Below are 12,952 nucleotides of genomic sequence, written 5' to 3' on the forward strand. Positions count from 1 at the left end.
AAGGACAGATGACGTCAACTTAAAACAACTAGCTTTTATTGGCTCAAATTAAACAAATGTGTACATTTTTACAAATTACAGGCTAAATAGAGATGTACTTTCTGGCGGTTAGGTCTTGTTATTTTCATAGCTACTTTGAGAAGTCCCATAATCACAAGCATGACACAATCTCTGCTTAATGGATCGTCGAGGTTAAGTTCATCTTTTGTTAGGTGACAAATTTGATCAGCCACTGAAGCAGGATAAAGTCTGTGGAAATAACTTGGTGAAAAAAGTTCTATTTTATTTCTAAATCAGATTATCTATTTATGGCACATTAATTTCCCTCATTTTGAAAAAAAATCTGCAAGGACTTTTCACCTGTTTTTTAATCCATAAATACTCACATCTGACTGAGACTTAAGATAACACATTTCACTTTTAGAGGACAGGTGAGGAACTTGTGAGAGGAGGAAATGTTGTATTGATCCCGTCAAGAGTAGAGTTGCTTCCTATCTCTGGCAAGGGGACCAGGAAGTGGACGGCTGTTCCCACCGCCAGAAAGGCCAGCGCCGTAACCATGGTGAGGCCTCGCCTGATGATCAGCTGGGTGGTGGAGAGGCGGCCGCTCTTCTGCTGTCTCACCTCTTGTTCAACCCGTGTCTCACTGTTCCCGTCATGTTGCTGGGTTTTCACAGGTGAGTACCCCTTGGTGGACTTAAATGAAAAAAATATAGGGAATTGATAGCAAGTCAGCCTAGACTGTTAAAGGAGCAGCATTGAGTTTTCCAGACAGATAGTTCTATTCTATAGTAAATAAAGTAACTGTTACCATCAGTAGCTATACAAATGATGTATATATGTCTGTAAAAAAATTTGACTTTGATATTTAACACCTTGAAATTGGGTCTCTGTCTCTTTAAGAACTCTCGCTCTTCCTGAAACTCCGCTTTCAGGAAGTCATCACTACATTTTTAACAACATTTTTACCAGCGTTGCACTGAGAAGCAGCTCGTATGATGAGCTCAGCTGACATGCTGTTCGCTAATTGCTGCTGGCTAGTCTGGTAGCTTGAAACCTACAGCTCAGAGGAGGAGGAGCTCTGCCTTCAAGAGCTAGTTCTTGAAGGCGGAGCTAGGGCCACCCAAGCGTTTTGCACAGTCAAATGGTTGCCATAGGAGAATAAACAATTTCTCAAACATGCGTGAAAGAGTCAAAGCAACACTCTAGGTGCGTTTTTGATGAGGGATTAACATTATAACATGATGTAAAGCTCAATAAAGTCGGTTTTACATGATACTGCCCCTTTAAAAATAGCAGGTGACTTACATTTCCATTGTTTGATGCTTGACCGTGAGCTGTGCTGTTGTCTGACGGGTCATCTGCTCCTAACAGAGTCAGGTGAGTCTTTTTCATGGCCCGTTTTACAGCCTGGAAACAAAAGCATGACCAAAATGTAGCAATTAGCCTTTTACTCCATGCTTTATAATTGTGTAATGAAGGGAGAAGGATACATGGTTTTCATTTATTTGTATTCAACCTCTTTTATTCAGATACTCCTAAATAAAATCTAGTGCTACCAGATGTCTTGAACAGCCATGTGAATGAGGTCCACCTGTGAGTAATTTCATGCGAGCGGGGAACCGGCTCCTAACTGCTTGCAGTTCTAGTTTAATCTTAGTGTTAATCCAGACATAATGTGAAGGCCTCTGGGGGGTTTTGTCGTTGTTTTTATTAACATTGGAAAACAAACAGAATTACGAAGACCAGTGAACACAACATAAAAGTGAAAGGTCAGGTTATAAAACAACATCCCACACCGTAGACCTCTGACAGAGAAATGTTCAATCCGTCATCTGAAAATGGAAGCAGTATGCCAAAATGGCACACCTATCAGAACACGGCTGTCCACTTGAACTGACAGGCTTAGAAAGAAGAGCCCTGTCAGAAAAGCAACTCTGACTCTTGAGAAACTGCAGAGATTCACAACCTGGGTGGGAGAATTTATTCATAAAGCCAGTCCTGCACTCCACAGACCTGGCTTTTGTGGAAGAGAAGAATTGTCAAAAGAACAGGAGCTGAATACAAAGCTCTCAATGAGACATCCCATTTCTGGGAACTTTGTAGCTGACAGCCATCTTGGTAGGTATCCGTAACTAACTGTCATGACGGTTGCTATGGAGCTGCTCGCCTCCAACCTGCATTACAACTCTTACTCTATTACAGGAGAATTAATGTTTATGCAGGCCACTCTATGTTGGCAATGCGCTCTAAAGTTGTGTGCTGCTGGATATTTTGGTATCGATCCAACAACAAGTAAATACGTAGCCAATATCACCGATACCAAGACAGATACCAGCACTTATTATTGAAGTATATCATCAAAATTTAAAACCATCGCACAATTTTTTCACCCAGTTTTGCTAAAATCGGGTGTCTTTATTGTAGACACTCAAAAAACAAGGTATTTTTGGATGTCTGCAAAATACTTTAATGTCATATTAAAGTATGAAACAACAGAAAAACAAAACAAACGTTTGTGCGTTGTTTTCTAAATAAACAACGTGCTAAAAATGTTTCTTCTAGAGCAAATCAAAGCAAAATCTGTTTTTTGAGAGACTACAATGGCACAATAAAATAACATTTCAAGAGGACATCTGAAACTAAAGTATTGATTTTATCTCAGTAGTGTAAAATCAATACCAATACCAACTTGATATTGATTTCATCCACATTTTTGATAAATCCGCCCACCTCTGATATGCCTAATAACTGTGAAACTGCTAGAAAGATGGAATACCTCCTCTGTCATTTTCTTCCAGTTCAGCCTGAAGATCACAATAATGTAGAAAGAGGAATGCAGGACAACACAAATGAGCAGCCCGAGCCAAAAGCCTGCAGAGAAAAGACAAAAGGTTCTGTCAGAAGCACAGCAGGCCTCACTTGTTACGACCTTCGTTTCCTGTGCAAACACTAATTTGCCCTAAACGCTGGCGAAAACAGATGCACTTCACAGACTTACCTAAAACTCTCAGCTTTGCGACAAACATCAAAACCACGCTCATCGTCAGACCCACGCAGTAGTATGCAATGAAATTCGCCACAGCTGGTATCCTCTGTTTGCCTGTGCCCAAGAAGATGCCGGTGCACACACACTGAGAGGACAGGAGACGCACATGTGAGACTTCTGCCTCGGTACGGCAAACAGATTTGCTCTGCGTGCAACGACTCACCACAAGGCCGTCAAAGAGCTGGAGGAAGCAGTACGCAGACATCAGGTTCGACACAATTCTCGCAATATTCCTGAAAAAATTTTTTTTAAATAAATAAAGAGGATTGGATTGAAATATCCACTTTGCACTACAGAAAGATTTTTACAAATGAGAACATTTAAAGTTTGTAACTTTTATCTTTTAATGTAACCCCACGCTCTCTGCTACCTGCAGCTAGCATAGCCTGTTCTGAATGCTCAAGCTAGTTAGCGTGACCGCTGATGAAGGTGGATAAATAGTTTTTCTGTGACAGTAAGTTGCTTCCCTCCAGTAGCACATTTAGCATGACGTGCATGAGGATGATTGACAGCGCTAAGACCCTCTTCCTGTCTCTGATTGGTTGTTTTTGGTAAGAAACGGTGCATTTCTTCAGTGCAGGGAGAAGGTGGAAGAGATCGATCTTTTCACAGGTTGTATGTCTCATGACATTCTGTCACAACATACAAATATGTGAAAAACGTTATTTTAATCAAGGTTACATACTGCAGCTTTAACTACACAGACTCACTCATCAGAGGTGAAGATGTAGCCGATGACTGTTTTAGTGCAGCCAAGCACAACGCCTTCGACGAGAGCAAAGGAAACTGGGAAATAAAAGAGAAATGACAAATTTATCAAAAACTATAAAGCAGATAATGAAAACAATCCGATTCATTTGACAATGTTTGACCTCACCTGCCAGACTGAGCGACAGCTTGCTAGCGAGGAGAGCTCTGGCGGTGTCTCCTGCTCCCAGAGCGTTACCCACACGCGCACAGGCCGCCGCTTGAATTCCAAGGGGGAACTACAGATCCCAAATTATGGAAAAATAAAACACACAACCTACATCAGTCACTACAAGGATTAACAATGAGCCAGAACTGCACTGGTTTTTAAATATTGCAATTGTTTTGATTCAGCAGTTTTTAGTAAATTTTTTATAATTTTATTGTACTTACTATTTACTGTTAAACGTACGGTTAACAGTCCTTCAAGCAATGAGTGTTGCGAACAAGCTAACTTTGTCAACATTACGCTAAAGTGGGGGAAAAAATTCACAGTTGCAATGTTTCCATTAAATGAGAATTGCAACTGAAATCACACATGAATAAGTTTGTTAACGTGGTACGTCATTCAAAAAACATGCTGCGCTGTCATCCTCCATCTTCTTCCTGACGTCATCTTCTTCGTGGTTTTGTGCTGGTGGAACGTCCGGCTGTTGACCACGGGACTCGTCATGACAAAAAAAAGTGTTTCCATGTTTTGTGAAATAAACAAATTTTGATGCGGACAATCAAACAAAAAAAACAACAAAAAAACAAAACACCTCATCCTATCGCCAAAACCTTTTAATCAAAAAATTGCTGTGAATTTATCTTTGTAATGTCAAATTGTGTAATTATATGGTCCATGAGAAATTCAGATAAAAATAATTAAAATAAACACATAAAATGTTTGCCTGCAAATGCTGAGGTCACTCCACAATTATTGTTTGAGAAACCTACGAATTAACACACTAAAATATGGGATTTTAGAACTCCATAAATATTACCATGTAAGTGATGAAAGCGATCATTATCACAGCATGTTGGGCTGCCAGCTCGTCCTCACTCAGCATTCCTGATTATTACAAAAAATAAGTAAATATGAGAGATGACGGAGAGACTGAGGTAAGTTCAGCCACTCCTTGTTGCTAAACAACATTGATCATGTGACCAAATAGTTAGATAATTGAGATTGTGAAGGTAAAGTTGTTAGACTTTTATTTCTTAAAAAAAGAAGAAAAAGTAAAACATTTCCACTCTTACAAATGAATTCCGTCAATCATAAAGTTTCATAAGAATTGTGTTCAGATATTTTCAAATTTTGTTTTATATGGCAATTGTGCTATATATGAGCTACAACATAAAAAGTATAGCATTTTAGCTCTGTACACAAATAAAGTTAAAATTGTAGTTTTGGGGGTAAGTTGAGCCATCTGACTACTTGTTTGGACACGCTTTATTACCAAAACAGGTAAGTTTGCACTTGTTCTGATTGTCTGAAGGGATGAACAACATCCTGAAATAAATTCAGATATATAAGCTAATGACCAAACTAATGTCGGCTTCATGAAGTGTTCCTAAATAACATAAATGGCTCATCGTACCTCCAGTCTCTGCTACTGGTTTTCATTTCAAGCGGTTTTTGACAGAAGTGAACTGGTTGATATCGGCTGTCCGCTGCAAAATTACCTGCGAAGAATCCCCCAAACTCATACACCCACCACTCAAAGCAAACCATCAACAAGCTGGGGATGGCCAGCTTCATGTAGGATCCCCACTCCTGCAGCGATTCCACAGACCAGCCTGCAGGGGGAGGAAGACTCCTATTTATCCTCCGATGAGTTACGTGAAGGCAAAAACAAAAAAATAAAAAAGAAGGCAGTAGGTCAAAGCACTGACTGTTCACCTCCCCATGTGTTCACGTGTAGCTTCCTCCACCAAATGTATGCAAACAGAAACACACAGATATAAATCTGCGAGAGCGTGTTGGCCGCTGCAGAACCACTGCAAAGAGAGTCGGGTCACACTCAGAACCTTGTGTGATTGTGAGTAAATGTTTTGGAACATATAAGGAACACCTACACAACGCCCAGATTTGCCCAGTGAAGGAAGGCGAAGTTTGTCGCCAGGTTGGCAATGTTCGCCAACAAAGCAGTGTACATTTGGGGCATGATTATTCCCTAATAATGCAAGCATGCAGGTGTTGGTAGCGCCACAAGTTAAGACAACATTTTTCTTATAGAAATAATGAATACAACATTGTAGCTTGCCTGGTTCTGCAGATAGGACACCTGAAGGTTATATAGAAACATGGCCTAAGAGAAAAGGAAAGAATAAAATTGGCATTGTAGGTGGGATAGGTTCTGCATGCAGAGCCTAACTAAATTATTCATAACCCCTTTGTCAGTTTTTTTGTACCTCACACTCCAATCAGTTTTTCTGAGGTATGCATGTGTCTGTGAGCTTCAGCCATCCAGGGACTGATTTATTTATTGTCAAAGAAGAGCATCTGTGAACTTGCATTAGATGAATCTCAATAAATTTAGGTCTGGATGTTACTTTAGACCATTTTTAATAAAGATTCTTGGATCAAAGTCATTGTTTTTTCTTTAGCTTCAGCTGTATGTTTAGGATTGTTAAGGTAAAACATTTGCCTAGTATGATGTTCCTTGCAGTTTCTGCTGCTGTTATTTAAACTTTTGTCTTGAATTGAATTGAATAGGCTGCATTGTGTGAGATGTTTCAGTGTCCATTTCTTATTGACTCCTGTTGTTAACTGATGGTTATTTCCCTGGGATAGTTGAGAAAAAGGTCATGGACACGAATGTGCACAACAATTAGAATTTTCAATTTGTATTTAAGAAAAGATTTTAGTACCAATCTATTATTTTTCTATCCACTTCACAATTACGTACTTCTTTTGTATGCATGATTGAACTGAATTTCTTTTTTTTCGGTAAAGTGACAACACTTGTTCTGATTTTGCACTATGCAAATACATTTTTTTTTATTTTTGTGTTGGTCTGTAACACCAACATCTGTTGATGGCTGTAACATCAACAGATGTTGCAGATGTTATCTGGCTGCAGATGTTTTGGCTGCGTCATAATGAACAGTGGAAAAAAAGTTAAAGGGGTATGAATATATTCTAGCTAGCTCCATAACTAGAAATCACAGGAAGTCAAGGTTCAACATGTCAAAGGAAGATGAAAACTTACTGGTACTGCAGGAATAAAAGCTGTCATATACAGCTGGGCTATTCTGAAAATAAGAAACAGTGTTTAAAACTAATTACCAGATTGTTCACTGCAACATTTTAGCACACAGAGCTAATTTTAAAGTTCAGATTTTGCTACAAATAAATAATGACTTGGTGTTTTGAGCAGCTTCAGCTTCATGTAGTTACCTAGCCACCTCGGGTTCCTGCCCCATGCACAGCAGGATGGCCTCGGCGTTAATGAGCAGCCCCCAGCAGGGCAGACAGAACAGCATCAGGATGATGATGCCCCGCTGCAGGATCACTCCCACCCGCAGCAGGTTCTTACCCCCAAACGTCTGCCAGTAATCATTCAGCCAAGTGCAGTAATGAATAGTTAGGATGTGAAGTCAGTTAAAAGCGAGTCAAGAAATATTAACACCAAGTTTTCAAACCTGGGACACCAGCGTGTCGCATGCCAGACCCAGACCGCATCCCGTGGCTGCCGTGGTAACGTTAATGGCCTGGAATCAATTCAGAGCATACTTTTGTACACTTTAATTAGGCGCTCCTTGTTTGTTGCTAATATTTTCGCTACTCATGACAGTTTTAAATTGATTAAAACATTAGTTTTAAGCAGCGTCAGTAAAACGTGAGTCACATCTCGGCCATTTTTGTGTTCATGTTTCCAAAACGTATCTTAAAAATATGACAGAATATGAGCACTTACTGCAGAGGCTAATCCATAACCGGCCATCACATCATTTCCCAGGCGCCCGCAGAACATCGTGACAACGAATGGAAGCAGGTAATGGAGGATTCTGGAGAGTAGCTGCAAACACAAACATGATTCATGGAGCAGGCGGCACCAACACACATATGAGGTAGAAGGTTTCATATTCTATCTATTATAACTCCAATTACTCTGCACAGCTGTCTTTACACACACACACACACACAGTCAGGAAAACCCACTAGACATGAATCTAGCCGTGACTAAAAACACATCACTATAACTCAATTCTCCTCCTAGAAAAATCTTGATGCACTCAAAAATGAATATATTAACTGAAGCGTTTCTTACCAGAGGCCCCGTCATCCTCAGGATGTGGTAGAGCTCGTCTCTGCAGGCCCTGGGAACCTTGTTGCGCACCCATCTGCAGCAGAAAAGCCTGTCACTGGACGGATCCATGTTTGCAGCAGATGTTAAAGCAGGTTTTATTAGATTTTTTAAATTTTTTGTCAGACAGATGTGTCTGTTCTGTCGGTCATCTGCTCCGGTTTTGATGCTGTCCAGTGACGGTTCCTGCTGCTGCTCTGGAAAGGCATTTGAACGTGGGGAAAAAAAGTTACTAATTGATCAACTCAAGGTCGGCTTAACACTTTGCCAGGTCGGACTTTCTGGGAGAAATAACCTTTTAAAATTAAAATTATTAGCAATTGCATACAGTTGGTAATTTTAACAATTTTATCTTCATTTAATAAAATTGCTTGCAAAAGTGTTCAGGCGCTTGGAAGTTTAAACATTGTTGACATTTTATGGGCTAGGCTAAGGGTCTTCAACCTGTGGCGCTGGAGCCATAAGTGGCTCTTTGCTCCTTCCACATTAGCAGCGTCTCCATTACAAATGTGTGAAATCTGAAGACAGTTTCCTCCAATGCATTTCAGACAGGAGTTTTAAAGTAACTAAAACTATGTATTGTAAAAAGCTCTGTCACACTTTCCTTTCACTTCAGAGTTTTTCCACTACTTTGTGTTGGCCTCTCTCATGAAATGTTAATTGGATACAACACGTGACAACATGCAAAAAGCAGATTAGGAGAATGCTCAGGTAACGCAATGTAAGCTAACACAAGAAATGTGGTGTAGAATTTAACTTCTAATTACACACAGCTTTGACTTAATTTAGGATTTTTCTGCTATCACGTTGTAGGTAATTTGAAGACAATTAGCTGTTACTGTGGTTAGCATGCTAAACAAGCATACCTTGCCCTGTCTTCACCCCTGTTGTTGTGGATAATGTGTGAACAGCCGCTAGAAGTGAGAGTCATGACTATTCATGAAAACCCTGTGCATTTTAATGGCTACTCCAGCTTCTTTTGAAGGATGCAGATAATCCTCATAAATCTCCATGTTCATTAAAGTGTTTGGGAGTATAAAACATTAACATGTCAGATGGCTCGGAGTCCCTCTGGAGAATACTGGAGTAAACCAGTGAGTTCTTTGGCAACATGGAGAATGAGAAAAATCAAACTGGAAAAAAAAAAAAAGAAAAATCAGCCATTTGAGGTCAAGTCATAACATGTAGAACAGCTGCACTGCCTCAACTAACAGTGGATCGAATTTTGAAAAACACTTCGAAGGATACAGAGATTTTTTGCTGGACTTTTATTAAAGTGCAGTTAATCTTTTCATTAATGCAAATACTAAATATGCAGAAAGTTGCAGCAATGTTTTATAGGCCTACATGATATGCATTGGAATCAGACAATGTTAGTCTTGCTTTTCAACATGTTACATATTTTGCATTGTAAGAACATAACAACTCTACACTAATTCCAAGTAAAGAGTCTCTACATCAACAACTTGAGCTGCATGGGTCAAATCTGGATCATTCTGGAGTGGCAGTTGGGGGCCATACAAAATCAATTCAAGGGGCACAAATGGCCCACGGGCCGCACTTTGAACACCCCCTGATGTGGAACCACTGGAAACCAACATTATCACATAATTCAGCACCAAACCAGGATTGGAAAGCAGATAAAGTGCAGAAATGATCATTTTTCTGCAGAGATCTTATTAATAAATTTGAAAGAGCTGCTTCCTACTTGAGCGTGCTCGTGACTGTCCAGGAGTTGTCGGTGATCGTCTGAGACTGGTCCGTGTCTTCGAACTGAAGTGGAGCGCCGTCTTTGAGCCAGACCAGATCAGGCGGGACCGCGTTCTCGACGCTGGTTCCCTTCAGCTTCCTGACCGGTTTGCCCAGGGGGGAGACGACGGTGCTGGGACTCTTTTCAGGCTTCAGGTGTTTGTTTGAAAGATGAGGAAGAAGAAATGACAAATTAATTTGAGAGCCAAGAATTAAAAGTCATGTAAAAATAAGTCTTCTGTTTTGGTTGTGATGAATACAGCAGAAGACATTTCACATTTCCTTACTTTAAAACCACAAGCTTCAATGTTTTTTATTGGGAATTTATTTAAAAGACCAATTCAAAGTAGTGAGTGATTATGGGAGGCAAGGAATAAATAAAAACTGCAACATTTGTACCAAGAACCCCCGGAGGAAACGACTCAAAAACCTCTGAAGTGCAACTTCCTTATTCACAAAATGTAAACAAAAGTGGAGTAGCGTCAGATTTTAGCAGTTGCAGGATTTCTCATTTGTCTCATTTGTCAATTTAATTAAACAAACAAAACAACATAAACTAAAATTAAATGAATTATGAAGTCTGTAAAGAAAATAGTCCTTAAAATAGTCCTTAGCTCAGACCAAAGAACCAGTCTGAAGATTTTCATCATCCAGTTTTTGGTAGAAAGACAAAAAAGAGAAAAACAATAAACCATGCAAATGAAAATTATTGAGTACGATTAATTGATTAACTGGTTTATTGATTACTGCAACAGGCCTACTTCTGAGTAAAATATCTGAATTTAGGTCACTCTTTTTTGGTTTAGGCAAGCTTAATAAATTAATTAAAACTAGATTTGGGTGCAACAAAGTAAGTAAAGGTCACTGGATAGATGCAGCCCTGGCAAGAAAATACAAACAATGTTGTTATTTAAAGTCAAATAGTTGCTGTTGTTACCGATATTTTCTATTGTAACAAGATTTTCCTACCTACATCAAACACCTGTGCTTTGGGTCAAATTTGTATCATTCTTTTTTTGTCCCTCCAGGGAGGGATTTTGTGGGCTCTAGTGTCCCTTATATGACAGTAGTCTGACAGCAAAGGGGGAAAGAGAGGGGGGAAGACATGCGGTAAATGTCGCCGGGTCTGGGAATTGAACCCGCGACGGCCGCGTCGAGAACTCAAGGCCTCCAAATGTGGGTCGTGCTGTCACCTATGCCACCTCAGAACGCCCAAATTTGTATTATTCTTGAACAGAAGTTAGGGCCCAGACACAATCAGTCCAGGGGCTACAAATGGCCCTCGAGCCACAGTTTGGGCACCCCAGAATTAAAGGGAGAGTAGACTGTATCATTTAAGCAACACATGCAAACTGTTCTCTCATTTTTATTGATGCCATTTATCTCCCAGCACAGATTTTCCCAAGCTTGTCATCTAAATCTGAGTCAGGGGCCGACCTTTGACCTCTGATCCCAGAGGGTTGAGCTGGAATACTTCTCCTGTTAACTGCAGATTCCACAGTCAGCACTGTTTACTTTCTGCATAACAAATTGGGATTTTGAAGCTGCTCTGCTTTGTTGTTTTAGTCTCTTTGTAGGTTTTGCATCAAAAGTCCTTCCTGCCTTTTATTTCCATGCTTGGTTGAGCTTCACTGTCTCCTCTAGCTGCTTTCAGGGAAGCTTGTAACCCTTTTATGAGAATGCAGATATCCAGAGAGCCAGCCAGTGGACAAACTCTGTATGTGTGTGTGTGTGTGTGTGTGTGTGTAGACATCCTATCATCATACATCATATCTCTACCTGTCTCTTGACATCCCTGCCTCTTCTCTGTATTAACATTCCTGCCTTTTTGACCTTCCAGCTCCTTCACCCGTATTATGGGAGAAGCAAACCTTTACTTTCTTCACCTGAAGACTGAATGAATAGCATAATTTTAAGAGACATGTTGTTCTTGAAAGCTCTCTAAGATCTGTGCTTTTAGCTTTAATACCCAAAGCAGGAATTTCACTCATGATTAGTGGATTTTTATAAAGATATGTAAGTTATGTTTGAACTACAGAATGTCAGTTTTGAAGTTTCAATATAAAGAAAATGAAGTTTATAGAAAGTAGATTGTCGCCTTTGTGTTGTTTTTCTTTTCAAAGTTTGTCACCCAACAACCACAAGTTCAACAAATTCGATTGGGATGTTTGATGGAGCAACTCGGCATCCAGAGACAGTAAAGTGTTGTTTGAAGGATTTTTGCCAATTCTTGTTTGCAAAGTAGCTCAAGCCAATTCAAATTAGCTTGATAATGTATGACAGTTTTATAAATCTATAACTCAAGTTTTCTGGGGCAATCTAAGACATTGATATCTTTTGTTCGCCTTGGATTTAATTTAGATGAGGCTAAATGCAAACACATGCCACCTTTCTTATTAGATTTCTTCATTTATTAAACTTTCAATCATTTTCTTTCTCTGATTGTTGATCTGTTACATCAAATCTCAACAAAACAAATATCAGTTTGTGATTGTGACGTGCAAAAAATACGTATACAGGTTACATTATTAAAAAGCATTATAATCGACATTGGATTGACAAGATGTTTTAAGAAGTTGTCAGTCAAATTATGCCACTTCTGTCAACCAGTTTCTCACGTTTTCTTTGCTCAGCCGAGCTGAGAGGTTCAGTTTTATCATTAAACGGCTCCGTATATTTTGGCAGGCGTGTTTAAAAGCTGATATGTGACCCGTCCCAGTTAACGCAGCTTATGTATTTACAGTCTACACCCTGCTGTTAAACATAAGCCTGTTTTAGATGGTTTTATAATGGGTTCATCTTTCTGACTGATGACTGTTTACATAAACCGTTGCTGCGACTCCAGCTGTCTACTTCCACCTCTGTATGTGTAATTTTTGACTCCAGAAAAAGTGTAAGGGATATATTCAGTGTTTTTCCTCACTTTTAAATAATAACAATAAAAACATCTAACGTTCATCACATTCATTGGGTGTTTATTTTGGCTTTATGCTTCTGGAAAGCTCCAACTATCAACGTCTGCAGCTAGAAAAAAAAAATCTTCCCAGTTTGCCAAACATTAACTGTCTGCTTGTTCCTAAAAATCTAACAATGATAAACGCACAAGTGCTTT

At 39.5% G+C, this 12,952-nt stretch overlaps 1 protein-coding gene across 1 annotated transcript; it reads right to left on the bottom strand.

Annotated features, from left to right (window-relative positions):
- Positions 1-14: 14 nt before the first annotated feature.
- Positions 15-9,029, bottom strand: LOC122832659 (multidrug and toxin extrusion protein 1-like). Its single transcript, XM_044119637.1, has 17 exons — positions 8,056-9,029; positions 7,702-7,803; positions 7,427-7,495; positions 7,182-7,330; positions 6,994-7,036; positions 6,046-6,090; positions 5,858-5,955; positions 5,682-5,779; positions 5,465-5,578; positions 4,783-4,850; positions 3,927-4,035; positions 3,760-3,835; positions 3,213-3,282; positions 3,002-3,134; positions 2,780-2,874; positions 1,309-1,410; positions 15-696 (listed from the first exon to the last, which is right to left on the bottom strand). Exons 1-17 carry the CDS (start codon positions 8,161-8,163, stop codon positions 421-423), a joined length of 1,755 nt encoding a protein of 584 aa, XP_043975572.1. The 5' UTR covers positions 8,164-9,029; the 3' UTR covers positions 15-420.
- Positions 9,030-12,952: the final 3,923 nt, after the last annotated feature.

The sequence above is a fragment of the Gambusia affinis genome, linkage group LG06, assembly GCF_019740435.1.
Source record: "Gambusia affinis linkage group LG06, SWU_Gaff_1.0, whole genome shotgun sequence".
Lineage (NCBI taxonomy): Eukaryota > Metazoa > Chordata > Actinopteri > Cyprinodontiformes > Poeciliidae > Gambusia > Gambusia affinis.